General features: G+C 36.8%; 1 protein-coding gene across 5 annotated transcripts in view; it reads right to left on the bottom strand.

The window, feature by feature from the left end:
* Positions 1-1,767: 1,767 nt before the first annotated feature.
* The window catches only part of NIPBL (NIPBL cohesin loading factor), a 181,763-nt gene continuing 169,173 nt past the window's right edge, over positions 1,768-14,357 (bottom strand). For 4 of the 5 annotated variants that reach the window (XM_036308338.1, XM_036308342.1, XM_036308341.1 and 1 more), the window contains 6 exons: positions 12,989-13,189; positions 9,169-9,315; positions 7,158-7,432; positions 5,315-5,489; positions 3,290-3,478; positions 1,768-2,740 (listed from right to left, as the gene is read on the bottom strand). In XM_036308338.1, the coding sequence (XP_036164231.1) occupies positions 2,375-2,740; positions 3,290-3,478; positions 5,315-5,489; positions 7,158-7,432; positions 9,169-9,315; positions 12,989-13,189 (1,353 nt within the window). In that variant the 3' untranslated portion in view covers positions 1,768-2,374. The remainder of the gene's footprint in view (positions 2,741-3,289; positions 3,479-5,314; positions 5,490-7,157; positions 7,433-9,168; positions 9,316-12,988; positions 13,190-14,357) is intronic. The other variant, XM_036308340.1, reaches the window with a different exon arrangement.

The raw sequence follows: 14,357 nt of genomic DNA, 5'->3' as shown, positions 1-14,357 counted from the left end.
TTTTTGTAGAGTGAAAATTACTTTAAGTGTTTCAAATTACATTATTTCAAATGGATGACCTGATGGGTTTTATATTTGCAAAACTAATGTTCTTTCCAGTTTATATCAATATTTCTGAAGATGCAGGCCACTTGGACATCGGAATTGTAACCAGAATGAGTTCCTTGTGCAACTAACAATGGTGTGTGTGGAACTAGCTAAGTTTACTTCCTAAATGAGCAAAGGATGAATACGCTTGCTCTGTATAAAATCTACATTGCACAAAACATTTTGACTTACCTGTGTTCATGATAGACTATAGTCATCAAAAATTGTCTGTGTGCTTCCGTTACCTGCTAACAATGGAAACACTCAACATTTGAACAGAGTAAACTATATATTACTTGTCTCCAAAATGTCATAATTTCTTCCCCTAGAGGTCACTAAATTCTGTTTCTACATTTGTATTTTGGTATAAATATTCTTAATTACCCATTTATTTGTCAAAATAATAAATAAAAACACACTAAACTTTCATATTAATAAAAAGGTACTTGAAAAATTTTATATAAAATATAACATTCTCTTTTCAGTATCAATCCATAAAGATATGGCTTACTACATCAACAAACTATAGAGTAAGACTGAACTTTGTAAATCTCAAATATACTTGGAAAGTTCAATTTTGTATATCTGACAGCAAAAGCCCTAACTTAATTTTGTGTTAAGATACCAAAACTTATATTTGAGAAATCTGCTTTCTGAAAACTTTGGTGTGTATATTTAGATGTTAAGGCTTGTGAGTTATATCAACATTTGGCTTATATTAATAGCTAAAATACGGTAGCTTAGAATATATGGAAAATTCTTAAGCACAGCAATTCATCTGTGACCATCATCTATGACACAGCCTCACTACTACTGTGTGCCTAGTTCCTGATGCTCACTTGAAATATATCCCCAAGTAGATATATTTTGAAGATCCTGGTTTCCTTTCAACAAGGATCATCGCCTTTGCACTTGATATTCAATTCGCTTGGAGTAGTGAATGTGATTACTCCACCCCCACATTTAAATCTCTATTATAACACATACAAGCAAATTACTGAATCCTTCTGAGCCTCAGTTTCCTTATCTAGAAAATAGGGATAAAATATTTAACCAGCAGAATTTTCATAAGTAAATGACAGCAGGCATGGTTACATGTTAGGTTCGTGGCATTCAAAATTGGCTTTTTTACCCACATCTTTATTCTTCAGTATTCTATATGCTGGACTTTATGTTCTTACATATTTTTTAACTGGTATTTTACTCTCTGATAAATCTTATCTTCATAAGCCACTTCAAATATTTTGCTGATAAAACAAATTCCATGTGTGAAAAACCCAACCTAGTTTTGTCCCAGAGTTCAGTTTAAAAAAACAAACATTACCACCATGAAATCTCTAGAAAGAAATTGAAGCATACAAAGAATAAACTATAGTTTCTTTTTATATCAAAATGTACTCTTGAAAATGTGTTTGGCACAGTGCTAAATCATATATAGTTAATACTAAATATTGCAGGATACAATAAAACCCTGGAGTTAATTGTTTACACCCTCTTATGGGAATGAAAATAATAGATACCAATCATTCAGAAGTCAGCCTATACAAACTATATAAACAATATTTTATGTTTCGCTTTGAAAACCAGTGATATAATAAATTTTACATAAAAGACTGCAAAATAATATAAATGGATTTAAACAGATCTTTACAATAAGAAATTCAAATGGAAACAGACAAGTAACAAAGAGAAGTAAAAAAATTTATTGCAGTATTCGCTCCACCAGATTGCCTGGGGATCCCTTTTCTTGTATTGTTTTCAGGGTGACCTAATACATCAAAATCTACATTTACAAAAACTCCTTCTGCAGATAGGTCATAGATACTGCATGCTTTTTTTTCAACAGAATAAATTATATATCCAGGAGATTCTGCCATTTTACAGCCTGGAAAAAACAATGCTTCCCTGGAAACTGGGCTAAGCTAAAGAAAGCCATCCGCTGCTAGGTTAAACTCCAAGAACACTTTATTAAGAACATTAACAGACTAATTTCCAACATTCACTTGTTTATTTTTTAAACAGAAAGTTTTTCCAAGATATAAACAATTTTTGTTAAACTATAATACAGTGGGAGTAAAAATGAACTGAGAATCTGTTTCTGCTGCACAACAGCGAAGGGAGCTCCCACAAAAATGTTTGCCCAACATTTCCTTCTTTTGTTCCTGCATCCCAGGTTCCATTCTTACTCTTCATAAAATTGATTTTTATTTTTGCCAGAATGTTGATATTTCAAGTTTTTCTGCCTTTTAAAAAAATTCCTGTAAATTTGGCTGCATGTACAAATTCATTAGCTGGAAGTCCCATCCTTGGCGGCATACAGGGATCGTAAAGTCTGAACAACTTTATTAGTCAGCTTATTAGCACTCGTTAGAGCAATTTTTTTGTAAATAATGTCTGACTCTTTAATAGTGTCTACCCAAGGCACCAGTTTGCGGCCATCGCGGCGCTTAGCCTCAGTCCAGGAGCCGCTGTAGGAGCCTGCCATCCACTGAACACTGAAGCCACTGCTGGTTTTCTGTACTACTCTTGCAATTTGTGGTCGATCTTTGTACTTTGGACAGCAAATAGCGATGACATCCATGACGTCAACACTTTCATTCATCTGTGCTGCCAACTCCGTAGAGTCTGAATTTCGTTTTGACCTTCTCAATGACTAAAACATTGGGAGGGGGGAAAAAAGACCAAGTGTTATACAAAATAATTTTAGTAAAATTATTGTTTTTATTGCTTTTAATCCCTTGACGCCGGGAGTTGGGATTTCCCAGCACACTTCCATTGCCGGCAATGAGACGCACCGTGACCGCCAGCGCCAAGGGGTTAACATATACTTGTAAAACCATAAAACTCTTAATTTGTACCCGTGTCTTTACTCTTATTGATATATAAAATTATATATACATATGAACCATAAAGCTACATAAAACTTAGCAACAATAAAAAAGGATAACACACATTAATACAATCCAAATAAAAATTAATAATCCTTTATGCTGAATAAATCTCATTTCTGGTTTTTTTTTATTGTCTTTAAACTTTCTACAAAAGGATGTATAAATGGTAAGTAGAGAACCTATCTACAAAATGTTTTCTCTCATAAGTATTACATTACTTGGTGTACATTTAAAAGACTGACATATATAAGCACATAAAAATCATTTTACGTAATACGCTGCGAAATACGTTGACTCCTCCTCCGCCTCACCCCTGAAGTGCCTCCTCCTCTATCCTCCCCATCACTTTCATCATCTTCTGTCTCTGCTGCTGCATTATTTTTAGGGCTGCCTCCTCCAAGCAGCGAGGTAATTGCTTTGTTCCGAGCATTTGTGCTAGCTGACACTTCCCCTTCTTCTTCCTCTTCGTCAGGGTCCAGATGTTCCATGAGAAGTTTGAACTATAAAAATAAGGTATTAATTTTGAATTTTAAGTAAATATTTCAAACAAGACTGTCAAATCACTAAATGTTTTCTTAAAATTTTCTTTTCCTAAATGGGCCCTATAGCCGAGTTTGGTGTGGGGGAAATATATTTTAGCTATTGCCCAAGTCTGGGGCTGGCAAGCATTTTCATATTTCCATCTTTGCAGGCCATATAGTCTCTTTCACAACTACACAACTCAGCCATCGTAGTGTGAAAGTAGCTATAGACAATACATAAATGAATGGGCATGGCTGTTTCAATAAAACTTTATTTACAAAAACAGGCAGAGGGCCATATTTGGACAAGTCAGAGGTGGCTGATGCTGGTCCAATTCATCAAGCAACCAGCTGATTAATTAATAATGATAGACATTTTAAAATTTTCTGCCCCCTTTGTGCTCTGCCAAGTCAAGAGGATACTAGAGGAAGCAAAGGATGAATATTAAATGAAAACTAAAATAATTTTCTACTTTAGAGTATACGAATTACAGTCTATGAATAATATGAAAACTGTTGTGTAGGTTTCATGCTTGGTCAAAAAATTTCATTATTAGTTATGTTTAGCTACCTGCTTTAAGTAGATTAAAGCAAAACCTTTATTTTTAAAAATAGTCTCTAAAAACATTAAAACATTTTTATTGTAGTGAAATATACAGAACATAAAATTTACAGTTTTAATCAATTAATTCATTGGCATAACTATATTATATTGTTGTGCAACTATTACCACCATTATTTCCAAAACTTTATCAGCAACAGAAACGCATAGTGTATCCATTCAATAACTCCCTACTCTCAGCCCTGGTAAACTCCATTCTATATTTTCAGTCTCTATAAATTTTTCTATTCTTAAAGACAATTTAAAAGCACATTTAACACACACATACTCATTAAGTGAGTATAAATAAAATATACACAAACGTACATGTATATATATATATATATACACTTCTGTAAGAACACATGAAAAAGTAGTGATACTGGCTGCCAGAATAAAGAGGAACAGAATGGCTAAAGAGGGTAGGAGGATGACTTTTCATGATTTTTCTTTTTATAAAATTTACACCATATAATAATCCATTGAATTAAAAAAATATACATAAATGCTCATGGCTTTTTCCTAAAAACTTTCATTTTCACCAAAATAAAATTAGTGGTAAGCTGGCATTTTCTAAGAAAAAGTAATTAGGATACAGTGTGTGAAATGGGAAAGCAAGCTTATAGAAACTCCTTAAAACCAGACAGAAAAATAATCTTGACAGTTCATGAAGCTTACTTTCAATGTTAAGCATAGCTAACTCCCAAAACGTACTAAAAAAAAAAGCCATTATTGCCTTGGTCAGATAGCTCAGTTAGTTGGCGTGTTGTCCCGATACACCAAGGTTGTGGGTTCAATCCCCGGTCAGGGCATATACAAGAATCAACAAATGAATGCATAAATAAGTAAAACAACAAATCCATGTTTCTCTTTTTCTTTTCCTCTCTCCCTTCCTCTTTCTAAAAAATAATAATAATGATAATAATGCCCTATCCAGTTTGGTTCAGTGGATAGGGCACCGGCTCTCAGACTGAAGGGTCCCAGGTTTGATTCCAGTCAAGGGCATGTACCTTAGTTACAGGCTCAATCCCCAGACCTGGTCAGGGAATGTGTGGGAGGCAACTAATTGATGTTTCTCTCTCCCTGTTTTTCCCCCTCTCTTCCACTCTCTCTAAAAGTCAATGGAAAAATATCCTTGCGTGAGGATTAACAACAAAAAATAAATAAATAAAAGCCATTATTGGAAGAAAATACATTTTGGTTTTACTACTCACATCTAGATACTGTTTTACTATACTCCTCTTCACATCTTCAGTGATTTTGGAATTAGCCATATCACTGCGCAGGAAGTCCAGTGTTTGTTTGGGATGAAAATGAACTCCTGTTTTTCGGTTTATCGCTTTATCATATACTTTTGCAGATTCAGATGGAGAATATTTCTGAATTTTACTGTTTGGGAAAAATCAAACCATTAACTAAAACATTTTCAGGCATTTGCATTTAAATTGCTTCTAGTTAAAGTTTATTCACTAGTAAACTTTTTCTCATACAGATTTTAACCAGTGAACAAAGTAAATATAATTTTAAAAAGGGAAGTAAATACATAAAGGCAAAGATTAAAAAGAATAATATTCTCTTATTTCTCTCAGTATTTGTCTTGAATAGAGGCATCATTTAAATGACAGCAGTATCTCATGTCTATTTCTTCATACCATGACTGTGATTATACAAGAGTTTGAATATAATTACTCAATACCACCCAACTGGTTTATCTCCTTCTACCTTTTTGCGCCCCACCCCCACTATTTATTCCCTACACAGCAGCAAGAAGGATTGTTTACAAACCTGTTTCATATTAACAACTCTGATTAAAAATCTTTCAACTCCTTAGCACTGACCCAATACCTTATAAGGTTTAATTTACTCTGCCAATATTTAACATCAAAATACTTGTCATAAAAATCTGGATTATATAACTTCTTTTGAAAGAGTGGAAGCTATGGCCACACTGTGCCCACTCTTTTCTGTGGTAACAAGCTGATGAATATCTGAGTCCTTTAGATGAAACATGCTCTTTCCAGTTTGCCTCTGACATTTTTCCAGGTCCACTTAACTCATTTTATCATCTGTCCTCTATGAACATATGACTTTGTGGTTCCTAATGTAAGGTTGCAATGAATGTGGGAAATGACCACAATTCCATGGGTACAGACAGAAAAGAGATACCTACAATGACTAATAGTGAATATAATTACAGGGCATTCACAATAAATAGTACTTTTCTCTCTCTTACTTTATAGAGTGCATTAAAGATTGTATGGTTCTGAGGGAAGGTAGGGGAGGGTGGGGGTAAGGGGAAGAGATCAACCAAAGGACTTGTATGCATGTCTATAAGCCTAACCAATGGACACAGACACCATGGGGGTGAGGGCATGAGTGAGGGGTGGCGTGGGAGGGGCAATGGGGGGGGATAAAAACACATATGTAATACCTTAATCAATAAAGAAAAATAATAAAGACTGTTTGGTTCTGTTAGAGATTAGTCTAGTTGGTCCACATCTATTCTTCATTCATAGCTCTTTAAAAACTTAAATTTGCAATCTATTTTAAGATTAGCGTAATTCTCTAATAAGATGTTTTTAAGGAGCCCTAGCTGGTTTGGTTCAGAGGATTGAGTGTCGGCCTGCGGACCGAAGGGTCCCAGGTTCAATTCCAGCCAAGGGCACACGCCTGGGTTGCGGCTTGATCCCCAGTAGGGGGCATGCAGGAGGAAGCAGATCAATGATTCTCTCTCATCATTGATGTTTCTATCTCCCTCTCCCTCTTCCTCTCCCTTCCTCTCTGAAATCAATTAAAATATATATTTTTAAATTTTTTTTAAAAAAGACCTTTTTAAGGAAATCAACAAAGTAAGTCCTTTAATTTATATGCATATTACCAAGTAATTGTTTTTCCTATTTGATAATAGATTGAACAAATTATGGTATATTATACAACAAAATACTAGTCATAAAAAGGGGCATTTTTAATATTAAAATAAACATGCAATCAAAACTGGATTTCATAATTTATGATTTGAACAAAGTTTTTTCTCTCCCTGCTTATGTGTAACCTTACCTATCAGAAAATCCACAGAGATTCTTCAAATGTTGTTTTAACATGAGAAGCAATAAAATACCCTGGGAAACATTTGCAAACTCAATTAAGGGAGCTGAATTTTCTGGCAAACATTTCATCACCGAATTTATATCATCTTCTGCATCTGAGTCTGAATCTGAATCTACACGTTTCCGTGACTTCCGAGGCCTGGAGACTTCTTCTTCACTCTCACTTGACTCATTTTCCTTACTAGGTGAAGGTTTTCTCTCTTTCCTTTTGTCTTTTACCATAGACTGGAAAAAAAAAAGAAAAGAAAATTATTGTTTGTTTTTTTTTAAAACGAAACAAAATACCACTAACAAATACACATATCTACATTCAACAGCTTCAAAAGGCATCCCCACATTAATATTGTATACACTGAAACCTTCTGCCTTTCCATAATGACTGGAGGTGTAACCCTTGGGAGAAATACTAGGTTCCAAGACTTAATAAAATCATATATAATCCACTCCTCCAACACTCCCCCACAAAAAAAGACTTCTTCTAAAATATCATTCAAAGGTTAACAATTTTCTTATAGGAAAGTAATGAAATAAATTAGCTATAGAAGTATGAATTTGGTATATAAGTGAACCAACATAGAAGAAAAGCAGTAATTATAATTTAACTGGGTGAATACAGTAGGCTTGAACGCCCCCAGCTTTTATTCAAGTCTTCCTTTCAAGAACTTTTCCATGCCCTGGCTAGTGTGGCTCAGTTGGTTGAGCATTGTTCCATGCACCAAAAAGTTGCCAGTTCGATCCTGGTCAGGGTACATTCCCAGGGCTTGATCCCCAGTAGGGAACATGCAGGAGGCAGCCCATCAAAGTTTTTTTTTCTCTCTCCCCCTTCCTCTCTCTAAAATCAATAAAAACATATTTTAAAAAACCTTTTCAGAAATAGACAATTTTTCTTCAATACTTAAATTGTTTCTTTGTATTTTATGAAACTGTTATCTCTTTAAAAAAAGAAAAGTCATCTGGGTTTAAGAGGGGGAAAATATTAGATTACAAAGCAATTATTCAAAATGCAACTGTTAAATAAAACAGGAGAAACATTTATAAGATTTGCACAATAGTAAGTAAAATAAGATAACACAATAGTTAATGTTCCTGGGAAATTAACTTTTCCAACTTCAATGTGCATATTAAACACCTAGGGATTTTGTTAAAAACATAAGACTCTGTTTCAGCAGGGTGGGGCCTACGTTCTACAGTTCTAACCCTTAGGTATTAAAATAATCTTCCTTATTCACTAGTTTGACCAGGCTGAATTTTGAGCAATGTGATTTTGTAAAATGAGATCTACTTGTATCATCAGGTCCATAAAAATACTCCAATTAATTTATAAAAAATTTACTGGGTATCAACTCTGTGCCCAGTGCTACAACAGGCGCTTTTATAATTAAGCTAATTACATTTCCTCTTAAAAAACCAAGAAAGAGAAGTATAAGGTTTATAACAAACTTAGTAAAGTTTTAGGTACACAATATACCAACTTAATTATGATGCTGGTGTTCAAGGATAAGGAAATCGATAGTATTATACATGTCCCATGTTTCTTTGTAAGCTATCTATATCTGTATCTCTTCAAGGGTACTTTTGTGATCTACAGCATTACCAGATTTATAGACTAGCAAGGTACTATACAATGGGGTTTAAATGAATATATGAAAAGACACCAAACACTATAGTGAGAGAAATAAAGGAGTGGAATGGATGGCATCATTGAACAATCCATCTATACAGGTAAGTATATATATTCCACTAAATGATCTGAAATGGGATGGTTTTAGGTGTTTCTTAATAGAAATGAAATGGCAACCCACTTCCTCTCCCCAATTCAAGCACTGCCCAGATTTCAGTAAGTTCATTTAGAAAGACTTTATATACCTGTGAAAGAATAAAAAGAATGAGAAACAAAACAGTGAAAATAGCATGCCAGCACTTCGACACATACACGAAGAATAGCAATGTATGTAACTTACCTCCTTGAATGACTGCAGTAGGTTACTACCAGAAACGGAGAGTGTAATGTCTATGTGATGCATTATAAACAATGGCTCTTCCTGTGTCTGGTATGGAAAACAGGCTAGATTGTCTGCTATATACAAGAGCATATTCACTTCTGTTTTCTGTAAATTAAAAAAAGAAAAGGTACACATTTAGTGGATAATCTAGAAATCCATCCCAAAAGCTGTTTTAGAAAAAGTATTACATGGTACTTCGATCTCAGTTAATGTTTCAGAGAAAGAGGGTGGTGGGGAGCGGGGATGCAGTGGGGGGGGTGGGGGGGGGGACAGAAAATGGATTTTATAAAATAATCTTATTCCCATTTTAAGAGAGTTCATGACTTATACCATAGTACTTCAAGAAGGGAAGAGGTGAAATTTTTTAGGGCACCCAAGTGGAATTCCCTTGATATTCTTACTAGTGACCTGGTGCACGGATTACTGCACATTGAAAGGAAATTAATTAGAAGGCGGCAGGCACATCGGGACTGGGCCAGACTGGCCAGACATGCCCTGGAGTCAACCTCCTGTGGTCCTTCCCCAGCTGGCTAGACCTGGGGCAGCACCAGGGCTCAATGGGCGTCTGCAGGGTGAGCGGGGGTTCCCCAGCAGGTGGGGTCCCTTGGCCTGGCCTGCAGGGATTGGGCCGAAACCGGCTCTCTGACATCCCCCAAGGGGTCCCGGATTGTGAGAGGGTGGTTCTCAGGTGATGCACTCCGGAATCGGGCTCCCTCCTCTCTGGTTCCGGGGTGCGTCATCCGAGAAACACCACTGCCAAGTCACCACAGCACAGCAGCTCTTGCGTTGAGCATCTGCTCCCTGGTGGTCAGTGCGCTTTATACCTACTGGTCAGTCAGACGGTCACTTAGCCTTTTATATATATAGATAGACTATATGGGATTTTCATGATAAATCCATACCACATTATCAAAAATTACATATAATGAATAAATTCATAATTATTTATCGTTATGATTCTAAGAGCTTAACCCATATGGAGATCAGTTACACACAGTTTCTGCCTTCAGTAAGTGGTAATTATAGTACTAATATGCGGGTTAAAAACTCCACACAGTTCATGTACTCATAATACCTACAGTTTCCTTCATAAATGTAATTTAGAATATCAGAGTCCTTCTGACGGTGCTACTAGTTTCACACTAGAGAAACTGAGGTGGGCACAACTTAAAGAAAAAAAAATATGGTTACTACTAGCTGTTTGCTTTAAAAAGAAGAGAGACTTTCAGCATTCATGATCATACAGAATATAAACTGAAAGACATGTTAACATATAAATTCCTTTAAAACATTTACAGCTTAAAAAAAAAAAGTGATAAAAAACATTCTCTCCTACCATCTCCCCTATCCTGTCATCCAAACAGCAGAAAACTCAATAGCACAACAAAAATCCCTCAGGACAGATGGGATACACTTGCTATTGGTGTTCATGAGATTCTTGCTCTATTTTTGTTTTTTAAATATGTATCAACACTTAGATGTTAACTGGGGAGATGCAGACATAGAACCCCACCTTACCTATTGGTTTTAATGTTGTTATATATATTTATCCTCCTAAAATGAAAAATGTTCAGGACTACTCTGAATAAACCTTTAAAAAGAACTCAGAAATTCTTCAACTTGGGCCATAAAATAAGTCCCATTCCTTTCAAAAACCAAATTTCTTCAAAGAATAGCCTTGAGCTGGTCCTTCCAGATCTGCTCTACTGTTCTGTAATGAAAATCATGCTTTTGGGCCTCACTGCTTGAGTGTTTTTGCCCACCAAATAGCCCCTCTCCCTCACCCTCTCTTTTTACTTCACATTCTCCTGGCCTGCTTAGCAGCATGAACATTCCTATTCACCCTTTCCTTCCTGGCACCTTCCCTTCCTTAGTTTTTCCTCCACGCTCTTTGACTATTCCTTTTCTATGTCCTTCTCAAACCACCTCCTTCTCAAATTGCTTTTAGCAACAATCCTATTATTTTTTCAAATGCTCACCACAAAAATATTCGTTACCTTTGACTATTCTTTTCAGTCTTATTTATTCCTCCCTCACAATGTTTCTTTCCTTTCAGAACATCAGAACAGTTTAACTCATTACCTTGAGAGTGAAGACAATGTTAAAACGTGTGTGCCTAAAAAAAAATTTGCGTTCCTCACATTAGATTTTTTCTTTCCTAATGTTTATTCTTTTCTTTCCTACTGTCGCCATAATAGATTAATACCTCCAATGTGAACACAACGCTAAAATGTTCTTTGTCACTTTCATTGTCTATAAGATCTTCCATAAACATGTCTCACTATGATCTTCCTGCTCCAAATAACAACCTACTAATTGTTTCCCACATATTCTTGTATTTGTATCTTTATTCGTGTTTTTACCCTTCCCTTAAATAGTAAATCCATTGCATCTAATCTCCCTAAGTCTTCAGTAATTTACTCCTCCTAGGACATCCTTTGTTGGAGGTAGTAATAAGAAAGCACTGCAGGATAAGAGCTGGATTTAGCACTTTACATGCTAAGGTGACTGAACAGAAGCCAATGGCACACAGAAGGCAATGAAACCACACAGGAATGGAGTTCAGGAGATAAAGGAATAGAGCAGTATTACTGACACCAACCACCTGCCACTCAGGATATGCTAACCTTAACTATTATCTATTTCCTTTATTTTGTGTGCTATCTCCCTAACTGGAAGTAAGATCCCTTATTGGCAAGAGCACTGTCATATCATTTTGGACTCTTAGCACAATATCCCACAGAAAATTAAAGCTTAATGCTGATGATATGATGGTGGTGGTGATTAAATTATAACTATTTCTGAAATATATGTTTGTAATATTTATTTTGTAAACTTTATGTGGGCACATACCATATCTGTTCTATTTACTACTTTATGTTCATGTCCTAGTACAATGGCTACCAGACAGCAGGTGTGAATAGATATTTGTGTATAGTGAATGAATAAAGTACGAGGTAAGTTTAAAGGATAAAATGTTCTGTTTTCTTGGCTTACGGTTCTGGACAACAATACCTGTGCAATAGCCTAAAGGGTCAAGTTATTTTTACACAAATGTGAGCTCTTCATTAAGGAAGTAAAGTTGAACAAGAGGGGAATCTCAACAGCCAAAACCCTAGAATGGTAATTCTAACATTAGAATCTGACAGAAACAAGTAAAATTTCACTTATTTATTCATCTATCTATCTATCTATCTATCTATCTATCTATCTATCTATCTATCTATCCATCTATCTATCTATCTAACACAATCTATCTAATCTATCCCCCTAAATGATAGTTTAGTGACACAGTTTATTAAAGGTATGCTTTGCCCTGGCTGATGCAGTTCAGTGGTGGAGTGTCAACCTATGAACCATGAGGTCACGGTTCAGTTCCCACTCAGCGCACATGCCTGGGTTGTGGGCTCGATCCCCAGTAGGCGACATGCAGGAGGCAGCTGATCAATTATTTGCTTCTATCTCACTCTCCCTTCCTTTCTGAAATCAATAAAAATATATTTAAAGGTATGCTTGAAGGAACTGCTATCAAAGTTTATAAGACACTCATTATGAAGACACAATTATACTTTATTCCTCATTGTATTTATTCCCCACGCAAAATTTCCTGTTCAATTTTGACTGTGTACCTTGTATTTAACACAGAAGACTAAAAAACACACACATTTAACATAGTCATTATTATTTACTGAAACTGTAATATTTTAAAACTGGTGACTACTTTAGGAATAAAATTTATAAGACTTATTTTATTAAAATAATAAGTTTTCGTGCTTACTGCTGTGTCATCAAAGAGGTTGAGTAAAGAAATTAGAAAGGCTCGTCTGTGTTGGCGGTTTCCACGGATCATGGAGTAAAGGTGTGAACACAAAGCACTAGAGGACTCATCTTGTCTGAAACCCCTTACAGGATCTTTTAGGCATGTGTTGATTGCCTGTTGTACCTGGTAAGACATCTTCATACCAGCCACTGCTTTCATCTGAAATCAATAAAAGCCTCATTTTTGTCATGGAAATCAAAAGTAATATTAAAAATATACTTTGAGCATTGTAGTCTGAGACTAACTCCATCATTTGGTTTTGTTTTATATAAATAGTAAGATCATAGAATGCAACATTGGAAGAACATTAAATACCATTCATTGAAATCCCCTCATCTACACTAATAAGAGAAACATGCAAATTGGTGTCACTCTGCTATACCTACCAGCCAATCAGGGCGAGTATGGAAATTAACCCAACAAAGATGGCGGCGGCCATGGAGCTGGAGGCTTGGGTTGCCCCTGGCGATGGAGGAAGCCAAGCTTCCAGCCTGCACTGGCCGCCGCTCAAGGGAGAGAACAACACACAGGCGCAGCCAGGAACCTGAGAGATCAACACAGAGGGGCACCTGCTCCAAGCCTCCACGGTGTGGCTGGGGGCAGGCCCCCAGTGGACACACACACACACGTATGGGGTGCCTGCTCCAAGCTTCCGACGTGGCTGGAGGCAGGCCCCCAGCGGACACACACACACACACACACACACACACACACACACACGGCAACTGCTCTGAGCCTACGTGGTGTGGCTGAGGGCAGGCCCCAGTGGACACACACACACACACACACACACACGGGGCAATTGCTCCGAGCCTACATGGTGCGGCTGGGGGCAGGCCCCCAGTGGGGAGAGACACACAGACAGACACACACACACACACACACACACACACACACACACACACACACACGGGGTGCCTGCTCCGAGCCTCTGCTGCCAGTCTGTGGCTTAGGCCCGCTCCTTTAAGCCGTCAGTAGGACATCCACTGAGGGCTCCCGGACTGTGAGAGGGGGCAGGCTGGGCTGAGGGACCCCCACCCCCCAGTGCACGAATTTCGTGCACCGGGCCTCCAGTTTTACAGAAGAAAAAGTCGAGTCCCAGAAAAACCATTACTCTCAAGGTCAAACAATAAGAACCAGAACCCATGCATGCCAGTGTGCCTGTTGCACTATCACCTCTAACTCAACCTTAAGAACTAATTTTAAATCAGAATAAACGCCTTGGGGGGACAAACTTGGTTGCATGTTTAAGTAAGTACTAAGCAAAATATTTTATTCTAATAAGAATATGGGCAGGACAGTCACCAAATAAATGATTTACTAAAGA

Source organism: Myotis myotis, unplaced genomic scaffold (genome assembly GCF_014108235.1).
Source record: "Myotis myotis isolate mMyoMyo1 unplaced genomic scaffold, mMyoMyo1.p scaffold_m19_p_5, whole genome shotgun sequence".
NCBI classification, from domain to species: domain Eukaryota; kingdom Metazoa; phylum Chordata; class Mammalia; order Chiroptera; family Vespertilionidae; genus Myotis; species Myotis myotis.
Note: the sequence above shows the minus strand (reverse complement) of the source record. Positions and strands in the feature narration are given on the sequence as shown.